Source organism: Polypterus senegalus, chromosome 18 (assembly GCF_016835505.1).
Source record: "Polypterus senegalus isolate Bchr_013 chromosome 18, ASM1683550v1, whole genome shotgun sequence".
Taxonomy (NCBI): Eukaryota; Metazoa; Chordata; class Cladistia; order Polypteriformes; family Polypteridae; genus Polypterus; species Polypterus senegalus.
Window position 1 is genome coordinate 57,368,390 of NC_053171.1, and position 14,540 is coordinate 57,382,929.

Below are 14,540 nucleotides of genomic sequence, written 5' to 3' on the forward strand. Positions count from 1 at the left end.
CGTTTTTAAGATGTGCTGTGATTCAATTTGCATTGTAATTAAAGTCTTCATCAGAATCCTTTCTCAGTGTTTTGATGGTCACACTGGTGTGATCTCGATTTTCTTCTGTCCTATTTCACTTTGTGCTAAAGCACTTCTTCTTGTATGCATGGGAATCTTTTTAATATAGACTTGATTTTCATGTTATGCCTCTTGGGCCTGAGAAATGAAAGGTGTGTTACATTTTATGTGTTATGTCCCTTTAAGACTCAGATGGGCCACAGATGGATGGCTGCCAGATTAAAGTGAAAGATAAATTAACTAGGAACACACAAGCTTCAGGCCTTCAATTTAAAGTGCTTTTCTTAGAATATTATACATACTAGTATTTTACAGGCTCTCCACATCGGAAATGAGATATGAAAATCTACAGTAGATGTGTGAAATCTAACTAGAAGAAATGAGAACAGGTAAGTTTACGTTTATTACGATCTCTGCTAAGAGCAGGCCCTTTAAAGTAAAGGTCACAATTTAGAAGAGACCTGAAAATGAGAATAGATTTCACTCAGCCATTATAACTCTGCTGATTTAGACAATTAAAAGAAACAGATAATACTGAGAGTGAGAACTAGTTCTACCAGTCTGAAAAGGACATGTGTGAGATTGTATTTGTGTGTGTTGATGGCATAAGGAGAATTCACCGTGGAGAATACTGGTGTTGAAAAATGTGGTGACTTTCAGTGAAAAATAAGAAACATGCAAACAGCTGATGAAGGGCCCTGTCAGTGTGTGGCGAAAAAATTGACGACTTTCTCCGAGTTTACAACATGAATTTAGTATACAGTGTGAATTTACCAAAATATACACCAAATATGCAATTCCTTTGATGTTTACTTTTCACATTTTAGTCTGCTTTAAACTCATCTCTATTATGGTAATTTAATAAAGGCTTAAAATATCTTCAATGTCTCTTTGTAATTAAAAGTTTAGCCACTGTGATTGTTGCATTTGAAAATTATGAACTTTAAAAGCTTAGAGAAGAACAGTTGGAATTCATCCAAAACCTAATCATCTCTTTCGACTGCCAATTGCAAGTTGTCCACAGTATGTCTGAGAGGGGTTTGTTCTTTGTCATAATATTTGTTTATTTGTAGTTGCTCTATCTATCTATCTATCTATCTATCTATCTATCTATCTATCTATCTATCTATCTATCTATCTATCTATCTATCTATCTATCTAATCTATGAGAGTTTATTATTCCAGTAGTAGTTTATTGGCATCACAGCCTGCAGTCAGCTTTTCTTTCTTTGCAGCAATGATTACTCATTTTGGATGGAGCGTCTTCATTTTATTGTATCATAACAAGACACGTGTCTCCTGGGCAGGTATGTGGCACTGAGATTTGAAAGTTTTGAGTGATTTGAAGAATTTTAATGGGCAGTATTTTCAGTCATAACATCTGATTTTATAATGTATCTCTTTGGAGAGTATATCTAAACTAGTAATTAATCAAAAGATAATTCCAAGATTTGTTTCAAAAAGTTGAAGGAAAAGTGTACATTCATCAGTCAATTAAAATCAATACAATTTAGCCTTTAATGTCAATTTCTGCTATTACAACATACCCTTACATTTTCAGATGTATTTTCATTTAATTTAAGAAATACCCGGTTTAGAACTAACAGCGCTCATATGGTTTCATTTTCAGCCAGGTTTTCTGTTGTTGGTCCTTCATATCCCATCATTACTTATGTTGGTGATGAAGTAATGCTGCCAGCCTTCTTCTCTCCAGAACTGAATGCTCAAGGCTTTGACATCAAGTGGACAACGCCTAAGTCTTCATCACCAGTGCTTTTATACCAGAATAACAGTACCATAAATCGGATTGAATCCTACATGGGAAGAACTGTGTTTTCACGGGAGAATTTGAAATACGGCAACGTGTCTTTAATAATCAGGAATGTCAGAGTTTCAGATGGTGATCTCTACAAATGCCTTGTGTTTTCTAAACAGTGGGAGGATGAGGCCCGTATCAATTTGATTGTTGAAGGTCAGTGTAAATCCTGAACCTATTTTTTATTTAAATAAGAGTTATATTGCCTCCTCTGTTTTTCATACCTTTTATACATTTTAGTCCTGGACAGGAACTCATTTTTTGTATTTTGTTTTATATTGTGCTTCAACGGGGAGGCACTTTAAAAACTGAGATCATTTCCACATGATAGAAAGCCTTCAGCAAGTTGTTCCTTCTTTCACCATAAACATTTTTTTCAGCTGTCACTTACTAAACTGTTTTTCATCTATAGCTGCAAATGTTTCTCTAACTTTACAATAATGCAATGACAATGGCTTGCCTTTGAAAGTAAAAGTGGCTTTAAATTCAACTTAGTATCCTTCTCCAAACATACCAATATATGCTATGTTTATTGTATAAATGTGGGTAGATCGCACAACTAAACAAGAAGATAGCAATGGACTACCTGGATGTCTTTTGCAGTTCCAAATGTTTATCTTACATTGGACATCTTATTCTCATTTAAAAATACAGAAGAGTCCTTTTTATTTTTTTGCAGTTTTTCCTTCATCACCATCCTCACTATACTCTCTATTCCTACTTGATAGTTTTTTTAATTGCTTTGAATCATTACCAAACTAACATGAGGCACGCCTTTAAATAAAAGGCCACACACCCTGGGAATCATCAGTCCCAAAACCTACATCTAAATGAATTACAGTCCCAGATATTACAAGTTAAGTATCATATTAGCTCTCCTTTAGAACTCAAGGATGGCCACTCCTTGTGTTGAGATTTGGTTCTTTGGCCTTGGTCTCAACTGTAAGAGATCAACAATATTTTCATTTTTTGTGCGATACGTGCAAACACAAACAGACTTTCTCATTGAGGCTCAAGGAGGTTGAATGTCAGTTGAAAATTGCTCCTTAGTAAATGATTTTGGAAATTAATTTTTGTTTTTATGCGTAATTAGTTTAGGACATGTGAGTTGTAATTTACAGAATTAGGGTAATTGCTCAAAGAGAGTATTTTATCACAAATTCCTAATGACATCTTTGAAATTGTATGAGGATTAATTTACCCATTACTTTTTAGAAAAAGTGATCACGTTTATTAATTGCTTTAATGTTACTCTGTAAACCCATGCAGTTATATGCCAATTGGAAAGTACAGCATGAGGATGGCACTCCAATATTCTTTCAGTGTGTTAACAAGGAGGATATAGGCAATAACAAGGAACAAGAATTCAGCAGTTAAACTGCACAACTTCTATTGTCCATGTGCCATTTGAAACACAAACCAGCAAATAGTGGCTGTGAATGGACAAAAGATTTCTTCATAAAACAAACAAGTATTCATAATTAAAAATACCATTCAAGCATTTGCAAACATGGATTTGGTAAAGGCTAAAATGATTACTAGTGTAGGGGTCAGCAGACAAGACCACTTATTTAACACTATGGCCAGCACCCTGCAGTGTGTTTTTGGGTAACTCAGCGAGAAGTCAAGCAAAATGACACCTTTTATTGGCTAACTAAAAGGATTATAATATGCAAGCTTTCAAGGCAACTCAGGCCCCTTGCTTGACTGCTCGCTACTTTCATAATGGCTAACATGGTACACCACCCTAGTATTGGGCAACTTAGTCAATCTTTGTTTCTCTCCACTCTTGGTACTCATTATACCATTAAATATTTCACATGATAAATTAAAAGCATTTATACTTTGTAATTAGCTCTTGCACATCAACTAAGACTTAAGATAAATATTGTGTACCTTACCTATATATAGAATTGTCCATTCTCATGGTAAATGTTGATGACATGCAGTTGAAAAAAACCTAAACTAAATGCATGTTGGTATCCGGCACTACACTTACCTTTTTAAAACTTATATGAAATGTAATGCCATTTAAGACATTTACCTGGCCCAGCTCACTCAGATACCCCACGTAATTAATATCATTTTCTTAGAAACAAAACAAAAGTAAGACAATTCACATTATATTTATACAATAAGCACCTTCATCCACATTTGTTGTAACTAAGACCTTTTTTCTATTCAAGTTTCCTTTACAAAAACATTGACAATCCGTTCAAAATGATATATGCACAAAAATGCCTTATTCAACATCTACAGTAATTACTGTGTTAGCCCATTTTTACCCCAAGAGAAAATGTATTCCATATTTGCTTTTGCTGCATTGATATTCTGACGGCTGTGTTGTATTATTTAATAACACGGATAGCCACCTAAACACTCCTCAGAAGTGTTGATCTTCTGCATGCACATTCTGAGTTTGGGGTACCTTGAAATGAACAGCACTCATGTTGACACTGTACAAGTCAAAAGACACTAAGAGCTACTGGATTTATTTTGGAGTGAATATTGCAAAAAAAAAAAAAAACACACACAAACAAATATATAAGTTAATTCATAAATGTATATGTAACCATTGTGCATTGGTTAGTAACTGTAGCCTTAGTGGTGCTCTATAAGTAAGAACGTGTGTTCTGATAAAGGAATGTGGGAGATTTTTAGAAGAGAATATGGACCACAAGATGAGAGTGAAAATAAGCAAAGTTAATGAATCAGGAAATCCAAATAACCAAATGATGCTGGCAAAACACTAACCAGAAATCTTTACCCTAATTCATTAACAGTATGGCAGATGTTCTAATAAATAAACCACAAAATATTGTATAGAAAAATCTAAATTCTAGACAATCTATAAGTCAACGACCATGACCCTTCCACTGATGATCCTAGAACATCAGTATTGCAACTTCCAGTTGTAACTTGGCAAAATGGCAGCACCTATGAAGCACAAAACTGAGTGGAAACAACAAGCATATGTTATTACAAAAATGAAAAACTTTCAAATTAAAGTAAAACATACAAATCATGCAAGATTGCCTAATGTTAAAAACATCAGAAAAATTAGTTAGAACCTTAGAAAAAATGCATTCAACCCATAAAGTGTTGTTAAACATTAGCAAATCATAGCACCATCCATCCATCCATTATTCAACCCGCTATATCCGAACTACATGGTCACTGCCGTCTGCTGGAGCCAATCCCAGCCAACACAGGGCAAAAGGCAGGAAACAAACCCCAGGCAGTGTGCCAACCCACCACAGGGCATGCACACACACACACACCAAGCAAACACTAGGGACAATTTAGAAACGCCAATGCACCTAACCGGCATGTCTTTGGACTGTGGAAGGAAACCGGAGTACCCGGAGGAAACCCACACAGACACGGGGAGAACATGCAAACTCATAGCACCATGTTTTTCATAATTTGCCATTGCAGGTGTAAAGGTGAATAGACAGGCATCACAGCCTGGTTGGTTGATGGTGCCTTTCCTGGCCAGGAGACCATAATGGATGGACAAGGAGAGATTGTCTATCCAATACAATAGATGTTAGTGCTCCTCTGATGTGGACTCAGGATGTACACTAGCAGGGATCCTTGGGATTCGTAGTCCTGACGATCAACTGTCAGGGTCCTTTGGTGCCACCAGAGGGTGCTGCAGGGATAAGAACTCCCTGTTTCGTGGGACTTCCCTGTGACATGGAAGTGCTTCTGCCATTCAGTGTGTTATGGCACCAGAAGTACTCCTGGGTCCAACATTAAAAGAAGCTATCCAGACTCCTCCAGTGCTGTCAGAGTTGGCAGGTAGAAGGCGACATTCCCCTGTAAGACTGGAAGGAGGGAAAGGAAATTTATATAATTGGTGGTATTAAAAGTGGATCTTGTTCATGTGTAAAGGTACTGTGTTAATAAACAAAAATGTTTATTTTAACCTGGGACTGTGTTGGGAAAGTTGGTGATTGGGGTTTGGGGCTCAGTGGCGCCTCCTACAGGTTACAACATCTTTCTAATAATTAATTAACTGGAATATTTAAAGCTCATAGCTCCAAATTCAAAACATGCTGAAGCTCCCTAATAAGGTAGTTTGGTGTAGTGGTTAAGGCTTTGGACTTTAAACCCCAAGGTTGTTGGCTCAAGTCTTGCTACTATCACTGTGTAACCATAAACAAGTCACTTGACCTGCCTGTGCTCCAACTGGAACACCAAAAGAAACGGAATAGATTGTATCATAAACGTTGCAAATTACCTTGGATAAAGGCGTCAGTCAAATATGTAAATGTAACCATGTGCATCCACTACTTTTACACAAGTGGAGTTGGTTAGTTCCACAAAGCCAAGGTCACTGTGAAGCTTTTTTTTAGAATAATGCATCAATTTAAAATAAAACATTAACTGCTCAAAGGAAAAACCCATATACAGTGGTGTGAAAAACTATTTGCCCCCTTCCTGATTTCTTATTCTTTTGCATGTTTGTCACACAAAATGTTTCTGATCATTAAACACATTTAACCATTACTCAAATATAACACAAGTAAACACAAAATGCAGTTTTTAAATGATGGTTTTTATTATTTAGGAGAAAAAATCCAAACCTACATGGCCCTGTGTGAAAAAGTAATTGCCCCCTGAACCTAATAACTAGTTGGGCCACCCTTAGCAGCAATAACTGCAATCAAGCGTTTGCGATAACTTGCAATGAGTCTTTTACAGCGCTCTGGAGGAATTTTGGCCCACTCATCTTTGCAGAATTGTTGTAATTCAGCTTTATTTGAGGGTTTTCTAGCATGAACCACCCTTTTAAGGTCATGCCATAGCATCTCAATTGGATTCAGGTCAGGACTTTGACTAGGCCACTCTAAAGTCTTCATTTTGTTTTTCTTCAGCCATTCAGAGGTGGATTTGCTGGTGTGTTTTGGGTCATTGTCCTGTTGCAGCACCCAAGATCGCTTCAGCTTGAGTTGACGAACAGATGGCCGGACATTCTCCTTCAGGATTTTTTGGTAGACAGTAGAATTCATGGTTCCATCTATCACAGCAAGCCTTCCAGGTCCTGAAGCAGCAAAACAACCCCAGACCATCACACTTCCACCACCATATTTTACTGTTGGTATGATGTTCTTTTCTGAAATGCTGTGTTCCTTTTACGCCAGATGTAACGGGACATTTGCCTTCCAAAAAGTTCAACTTTTGTCTCATCAGTTCACAAGGTATTTTCCCAAAAGTCTTGGCAATCATCGAGATGTTTCTTAGCAAAATTGAGACAAGCCCTAATGTTCTTTTTGCTTAACAGTGGTTTGCATCTTGGAAATCTGCCGTGCAGGCTGTTTTTGCCCAGTCTCTTTCTTATGGTGGAGTCGTTAACACTGACCTTAATTGAGGCAAGTGAGGCCTGCAGTTCTTTAGACGTTGTCCTGGGGTCTTTTGTGACCTCTCGGATGAGTCATCTCTGCGCTCTTGGGGTAATTTTGGTCGGCCGCCACTCCTGGGAAGGTTCACCACTGTTCCATGTTTTTGCCATTTGTGGATAATGGCTCTCACTGTGGTTCGCTTGGGTCCCAAAGCTTTAGAAATGGCTTTATAACCTTTACCAGACTGATAGATCTCAATTACTTCTGTTCTCATTTGTTCCTGAATTTCTTTGGATCTTGGCATGATGTCTAGATTTTGAGGTGCTTTTGGTCTACTTCTCTGTGTCAGGCAGTTCCTATCTAAGTGATTTCTTGATTGAAACAGGTGTGGCAGTAATCAGGCCTGGGGGTGGCTACGGAAATTGAACTCAGGTGTGATACACCACAGTTAGGTTATTTTTAACAAGGGGCAATTACTTTTTCACACGGGGCTATGTAGGTTTGGATTTTTTTTCTTCCTAAATAATAAAAACCATCATTTAAAAACTGCATTTTGTGTTTACTTGTGTTATATTTGACTAATGGTTAAATGTGTCTGATGATCAGAAACATTTTGTGTGACAAACATGCAAAAGAATAAGAAATCAGGAAGGGGGCAAATAGTTTTGCACACCACTGTAAATGTAAGTACATTATTTCACTATAGGCATTGTTCCTGTTATTTGCTCAATTTAATGTGACTACATTCATATAAAATCTCTCATGAGCCTAAACTCTGCCCTTAAACATGAAAGATCACATCCTCCTTTTAACTCTTTGTGGTTGGTGTGTCATGCAGTATAACATTTTCAGAGGTGACCCTCCAGTAAACTAATGTGAGTGTTGACATTCCATCCTGAAATACTTAACTAAAGGAGTTATGGTTAGTCGTAAACTATTTTATTACATTAGTTTGTTTATAACATTTAGTAACAGTTTATTCTATACATTTTCACATCATTCTTCCTTAAATTTTCTTTTGTGTCTTCCTTTTGTTAGTTTTAGGTTCTCAGCCCTCCATTTCCATGATCTCCACTCAAGACCAGAAGACCACATTAGAGTGCAGTGCTGAGAAGTGGAACCCACTACCAGAAATCACCTGGAGGGACATGAATGGAGAAGACATGACATCACAGTCGACAGCAGCAACACAGGAAGATGCTGAGGGTCTTCTGACAGTGAGTAGTGTCATCCCGGTGAAGAAAGAGTTCAACGTGTTTGCCTGTCTGGTGAGAAGTAAGGCACCAAAAACAGACTGGCCATCAAGACTCACCGTCTACAGTGAGTGGAACTGATCTCATTGATTTTAATGCACTGTGATTTTAAAATAATCATTCTTTGTAGTCATTGATCCTGACAATACCTGAAAAAAGGTTTTACTAAGTGTCACTTACTTGTTATGATATAAGATATCTCATTGGTGATTAAAAAAAGTGTGTCTTCTATCACTAAACACTACAGATCAGAAAAGTGTAGATAGGGATAATGAGTGTAAATTGATGAGCAAAAATGGTAAAATTATTCATTTTAAAATTAAATCTACAACACAATACAGTGCGAATAAATTTGGGGTCTGAATTGTTTCTGAATCCACTGTATAAATGCACAAATGCTGCATTTGTTCAACAGGTTAGTATATTAAATTTTAACAGTTTATATTGGCTACCTGTTATCACTTCTCAGGTAACTGGCTGACAAGTTGTTTTGTCTCGGTAGAGTTCTCTATTGCTCTACTTTCTCCATTTGAATTATTAATATGTAGCCTTTGTCAGAATGCCTCAAATCTCACAGACTTACCACTGTTTATAAGGTATTGTACTTTGTAACTTCTCCCCACCTTCCTTTCTACATTTATAACCTCAGGCAATTAGGTGTAGTAAAAGACAAGCAGGAGTTAAGTTACACTTTAAATATATTATTGATAATTTTCATAATTAATAACAATAAGCAGAGTACATTTGAATATTGGTAACCATACAACCTGATAAATGGTGATGTGTAGTTTCAGGCGGCACACAGACTTGTTTGTTACTTAAAATGTCTCTAGGTAAGGCATCATTTCTGGTCTGCTTTCTTCAGAACAGGCCACACGTTTGTCTCACTGCGGCTTTCGAGCTGTGCTCTTCATTCTGTTATCCTTTTAATGGAAATGGTGTGAGAGATACTCCTTCATAATGATTGTGTAAGAGGATAGGGAGGGGTAAAGCAAGCAAATTTTTAGATTCTCTGTCCAAACCAAAAAGCCAGCAGGGTATTGTTGTAATGGCTTCTGATTTAAAACCAAACAGCCAACTTTACACCAATAGAATTTTGGTGTGACACAATGGTTTCACACCTGCCCTAAATACCATTTGTTAAGCTGATGCTTGCCAGCTTGGCAGCCTGACTTTCCTGTGGGGGTTGATTGTGAGAGTCCTGCAGTGGATCACTCGCCAAACTGGTTTTAGGCACTTACCCTGACCCTGTCATAAAATTACAAACACTCTGTCCTAATGGGGGGCATCAAACCATTGTGGTTTTTATCAATGATATTACACTAATATTACATTGCTTTGTCTAAGTTACAAATAAAGACATACAAAATGTTTATCAACTTATATACAAAATTTCACACCACAACACAAGCCATTATCTGATCGGCAGTTTTTGTATGGTGTGAGTGTAAAAACATAATACATACCATATTTTTGACAACATAAAATGGCAATTTTCAGCAGAGTCTGGTTCTCCTAACATAATAAGAGCACTTTACTGCACTCGAATTGTGAGAATGAAACTTCTCTTGTTTACCATAAGCAGTGACATTCCATTAACACACAAGCATCTTGTGATGCTAAGATGAGACTGACAAATGTTGTGGCACTGTGACCTGGTTTGAGCCATTGTTTATTTATTTATATGCAAAGCAGCTTTGGCAGTTGTGATGGTATTGTACATGGTGGCTAGTTTGTTCCTAAGGTAACTTGTTGAACCCTCATTTTATCATATCACCATTGCTGTTCATTCTAATAGCAATCATGTTATTACATGTGCCAGATAATAGTGGGAACCCTCTCTAATGCTGGGACCTTATGCTGTTCTCTCAATTCCCAGAATACAGAGAAGTATAATATAATGCAGTCTTGTCATGTCTGATCTTTCACGCTCGGTTGCTGAGGACAGCCAGATAAATTTGAACGCAGTGATGTGGTCTGAATGCATCAGATTGGAGACTGCTCTCCCAGCTAATGAAGTTCTGCAGCATCGTAATTGCATATGTATGAATGGGGCTTATTAGCATAGTCCATAAATGGTATTTTAGAGATGGCAACCAGGTGGAGTTCCAGGTGCATTCATATACACATATTTACAAGATGACTGTGATTTAGAAAAGTAAATCAAAGAAATCTTGGGAAAGGCAATTTAAAGAGAAAGCCCCTTACAGGTAGGTTGGGCATGCAATGGATGTCAAAACATTTTGTCAATACAATACACAAAACTGAACACAAATAATTCTCTTTACAGAGGTAGATGACCAATCTATCATTGCCACCTCAGAAATAAAATATATCATTACAAACTACAAGGAAAAATGCAAGAAGAGATTATACCACTCCCTAAATACAGAACTATTACATATGAAGATACAGATTTGTTCAAATACTTCAAAAACAAAAAAATCAACATTTTTATAAATAAAAAAAAATCAAAAACAACATAAAAACTAATTAACATACTGTAAATGAAAAACAACAATATCTGTCCATTAGCTAATTGTAGAGCCACTGCCAGATTGCAGAAAAAGGTGCCAGACACAGTCAGAGTTCTGGGGCCTCAAGTATAACAGTGCGTATGCACAGAAATGTTGCGTAAGAACATTTCCACGTTCAAATCGTGATGTATAAAACCTAAACTTGGAGTAAAGCCACGCACATTTCCACGGTACCTCATACCCTGTTGCAAGTTCTCCGCTCGGTTTTGCAGACTAGCGACACCCAGCGTCAAAGCAGTGCTACTGTTCCTGTGTGGTTTATCTTTCTTTATCAGATCCACGTCCCTGACGCATCTTTATAAATACACTAAAATTAACCGCATATTTTTTTTTTAGTTTAATACATCTGATTGTAATTAACCTGTAACAATATAATGTCCACAGAATGGTCAAACTATTCTAAATACCATAGCTGCTGTAGCATTGTTACTCTCACTGCACCTTCTTCTTCTTTTTTCAGCTGCTCCACTCCACTCACTGCACAACTCGGAGCAGCTGATCGGAATGAGAATTATCAGTATACAGCATCAAGCACACGCTGCCTCAGCCATGCTTCCTACTTGAACTGCTTCTCACACGGCAAACACTTCAAAACCTTTACTGTACAGACCTTGCGGTTCAGAAACAGTTTCATCCCAAAAGCTCCAAATGCAATCAATCTGTCCATCAAGTGCGCCTTGTAGAACTGTTTGTACTTATTAGTACAATCACCTCACTGTAAACTTGCACAAATGATGATGGTATCATTTTTAAGATGAAATGCAGCAAAATATGTTTATTATATTATACAGATAAAACTTTAACTTAATTTAAATAATCTATATTGTTGATAATTAAAGGACACTGTGTTGCTACACTAGCAAGGATCTGGTGCTCCATTCACTATTGTTCTTGCCTCAACTGTATGCTTCACTGGGACTGGTGTGAAGGATAGAATAATTAAACACATACTATAAAGATATTTCAATGTTTTGAAGAATTGGCGTTATAAGCTTACAGATGGCTTAACGTCTTTTACAGAGCTGATAGTGTGGTGAGAAAGTAAAGGAAGGACAGGAATTGGAGGTTAGTATATTTGAAAGAGACAGTAATGCTGCAATAAATTATTTAATCGAAGGTCGCGCACAATCACTGCGCCAGCGTGTTCCCATGTTTAATAACATGCTTTAACTCCTATCATCATGAAAATGATATCACGTATACATCTCAGTATTTTAGTTATTCAGAGAGCTGTAATATCATGAATGTAATGGATTCTGTGTCCTGTCAGAGGTAGAGAAAGCCGGTTTAAGAAGCACATAGTGATTCACACACATAGAGCACATAGAAGATCAAATACAAAACAAAGCATTTAACGTGCTACTTTAGTTACGATGGGATTTGAGAAACTAGTAAATTGAACGATTTTAAGATTAAGTTTATGATGTTCTACTTTAATGACAAAATAAACTACGTGATTAAAGTGGAAATTTCCAGATTAAAGTTGACATGTACTTTTTCCCCACTGTACCCTAATAAGCTTTGAAACTCAGACAGTGGGCTACGACTCGCCTTTTCACAGCAACTTTGATATGTGACTTCTTTTTTATTTCGGGCACTGTGCGACTTTGTGAATTTGAGCTTTCGAGTTTCTCCGACATGCTATGTCACTCGATCAGCTTACTTTTCTTGTTTATAACACTGTTTAAAACAATAAAAAATATGTTTTTCCTTGCCTCCACTTGGTATTCGCTGAAATTGTTCTATTTTTCCTCGTGGTTTTGCTATTGTCTTTTCATAGAACTCTGAGTTTAAGGGCTATTAAAGTCTCAGCCTTTAAATCCCGGCTGAAGACTCACTACTTCAGTTTAGCATATCCTGACTAGAGCTGCTGATTAACTGTACATACTGCATCTCTGTTGTTAGTCATTAGCACTATAACATAAGTAACATGATAATTATATTTGAATACTAACCCTCACCTATTCTGTTTCTTTTCTCGGTACCCAAATGTGGCCATTGGTGCCACGGCCCACCTGCCAAGTTGTTTGCCTGCCTATGGTAAAGTCATCCCTGATGGAGGATCACAGGAATCATGGGAAAGAGGGGTCCTTTCATCGGAGCAACGTTTCAGCCGTGGCATGGCCAAATGGGGAGGCAGCTAGATGGATGAGGTCTCCAGGACTCTAAAAATATCCAAACCTAATTATGTCATATCATCTACTGTTAAACCGTACTTCTAAAATTTTTTATTATTATGCTGTCTTAAGGCAGTTGTTCTGTTCTGTATATTGTATTGTATTGACCCCCTACTTTTGACACCCACTGCACGCCCAACCTACCTGGAAAGGGGTCTCTCTTTGAACTGCCTTTCCGAGGTTTCTTCCATTTTTCCCTACAAGGTTTTTATTGGAAGTTTTTCCTTGTCTTCTCAGAGAGTCAAGGCTGGGGGGCTGTCAAGAGCCAGGGCCTGTTAAAGCCCATTGCGGCACTTCCTGTGTGATTTTGGGCTATACAAAAATAAACTGTATTGTATTGTATTGTATTAATATTGATTTACATATTCAAATAGGCGTAATTCTGGAAGGAGTTGGGGCGGGACTGCAGGCACGTGCACAGGCGTTATTTTTCACGCTGATTGGGATTTATGTAGCGGAAGAACGTGGAAGTTTGCGTATGCACAGATTCCTGCATCTGGATTTTTCTGTGCATACGCACATTCCCGCTTTTGTGCTTACGCCACGTTAGAGTGTGAGTTCTACACACGACGTTATACATGAGGTCCCTGGAGATCTCAGCAAATAAACCACTTCCCCTCTCCTGGCCATTCAACAGCTGAGTCAGTGCTTGGCCAGCCAATCTGATGAAAGGACCCTTCTACATCAAGATTCCAGTACTCGTTTATCTGAGATTTCTTTTCCGTAGACAGGCAAACAACTTGGCAGTAGAGCAATGGCACTATGTGGTGCCAAGTGCCACAAGTGCCACATGAGGATATCGAGAAGAGAAACAGAACAGGTGATGGTTGGTAACAGTTTCTAAATATATTATTTATATTTTAGTACTAAATTCATTTTGCACATAATCTGCAGCTCTAGTCAGGGTATGCTAAACTGAAGTAGTGAGTCTTTAGCCTGAATTTAAGAGCTAAGACTGAAGGGGCACCTCTTACAGTAGCAGGCAGACCGTTTTACAGCTTCAGGGCCATAAATTAAAAGTTTGACCTCCTATTCTTGGATAGATAGTTAGATATATAAATATGGCCAGTATCTGCATGATGCCTCAATTATGTCATTCTACCACTGGGCAAATAAAAGACCTCCCAAGACCATAAAGCACCTACTTGATGGATTCTTATATGTTGTCCCCATTTGAAGTTTGTTCCTTTGTCACTGATTCAGACATCTTTCATCATTTTGCAGGTTTCTCCCCAGGTGTTTCTGTGTGGCTGGTGTTGTTGTGGGTCTTGTTGGCTGTTTGTGTTGCAGTGACTCCTCTGCCGGCAATTCAATGAAAAAAAAGGTGAGTGCACAACGATAATTGAGAC

The 14,540-nt window shown here is 37.7% G+C and overlaps 1 protein-coding gene across 2 annotated transcripts; it reads left to right on the forward strand.

Annotated features, from left to right (window-relative positions):
- Positions 1-279: 279 nt before the first annotated feature.
- On the forward strand, positions 280-14,515 carry LOC120519112 (butyrophilin subfamily 2 member A1-like). 2 transcript variants are annotated; one of them, XM_039742221.1, is made up of 6 exons: positions 280-449; positions 1,296-1,367; positions 1,691-2,032; positions 8,263-8,544; positions 12,035-12,079; positions 14,416-14,515. In XM_039742221.1, the coding sequence occupies exons 1-5, from the start codon at positions 440-442 to the stop codon at positions 12,049-12,051; spliced, it is 723 nt and encodes a 240-aa protein (XP_039598155.1). In that variant the 5' UTR covers positions 280-439; the 3' UTR covers positions 12,052-12,079; positions 14,416-14,515. The 2 variants fall into 2 exon arrangements, with proteins under 2 accessions (XP_039598155.1, XP_039598156.1); XM_039742222.1 differs by lacking the exon at positions 12,035-12,079 and having other exon boundaries at positions 8,263-8,441.
- The last annotated feature ends 25 nt before the right edge of the window (positions 14,516-14,540 follow it).

Coding starts and splice junctions, on each gene's coding strand:
- LOC120519112 (XM_039742221.1), top strand. Junction 1,368..1,690: donor GACACGTGTCTCCTGGGCAG/GTATGTGGCACT, acceptor TTTCATTTTCAG/CCAGGTTTTCTGTTGTTGGT. Junction 2,033..8,262: donor TATCAATTTGATTGTTGAAG/GTCAGTGTAAAT, acceptor TCCTTTTGTTAG/TTTTAGGTTCTCAGCCCTCC.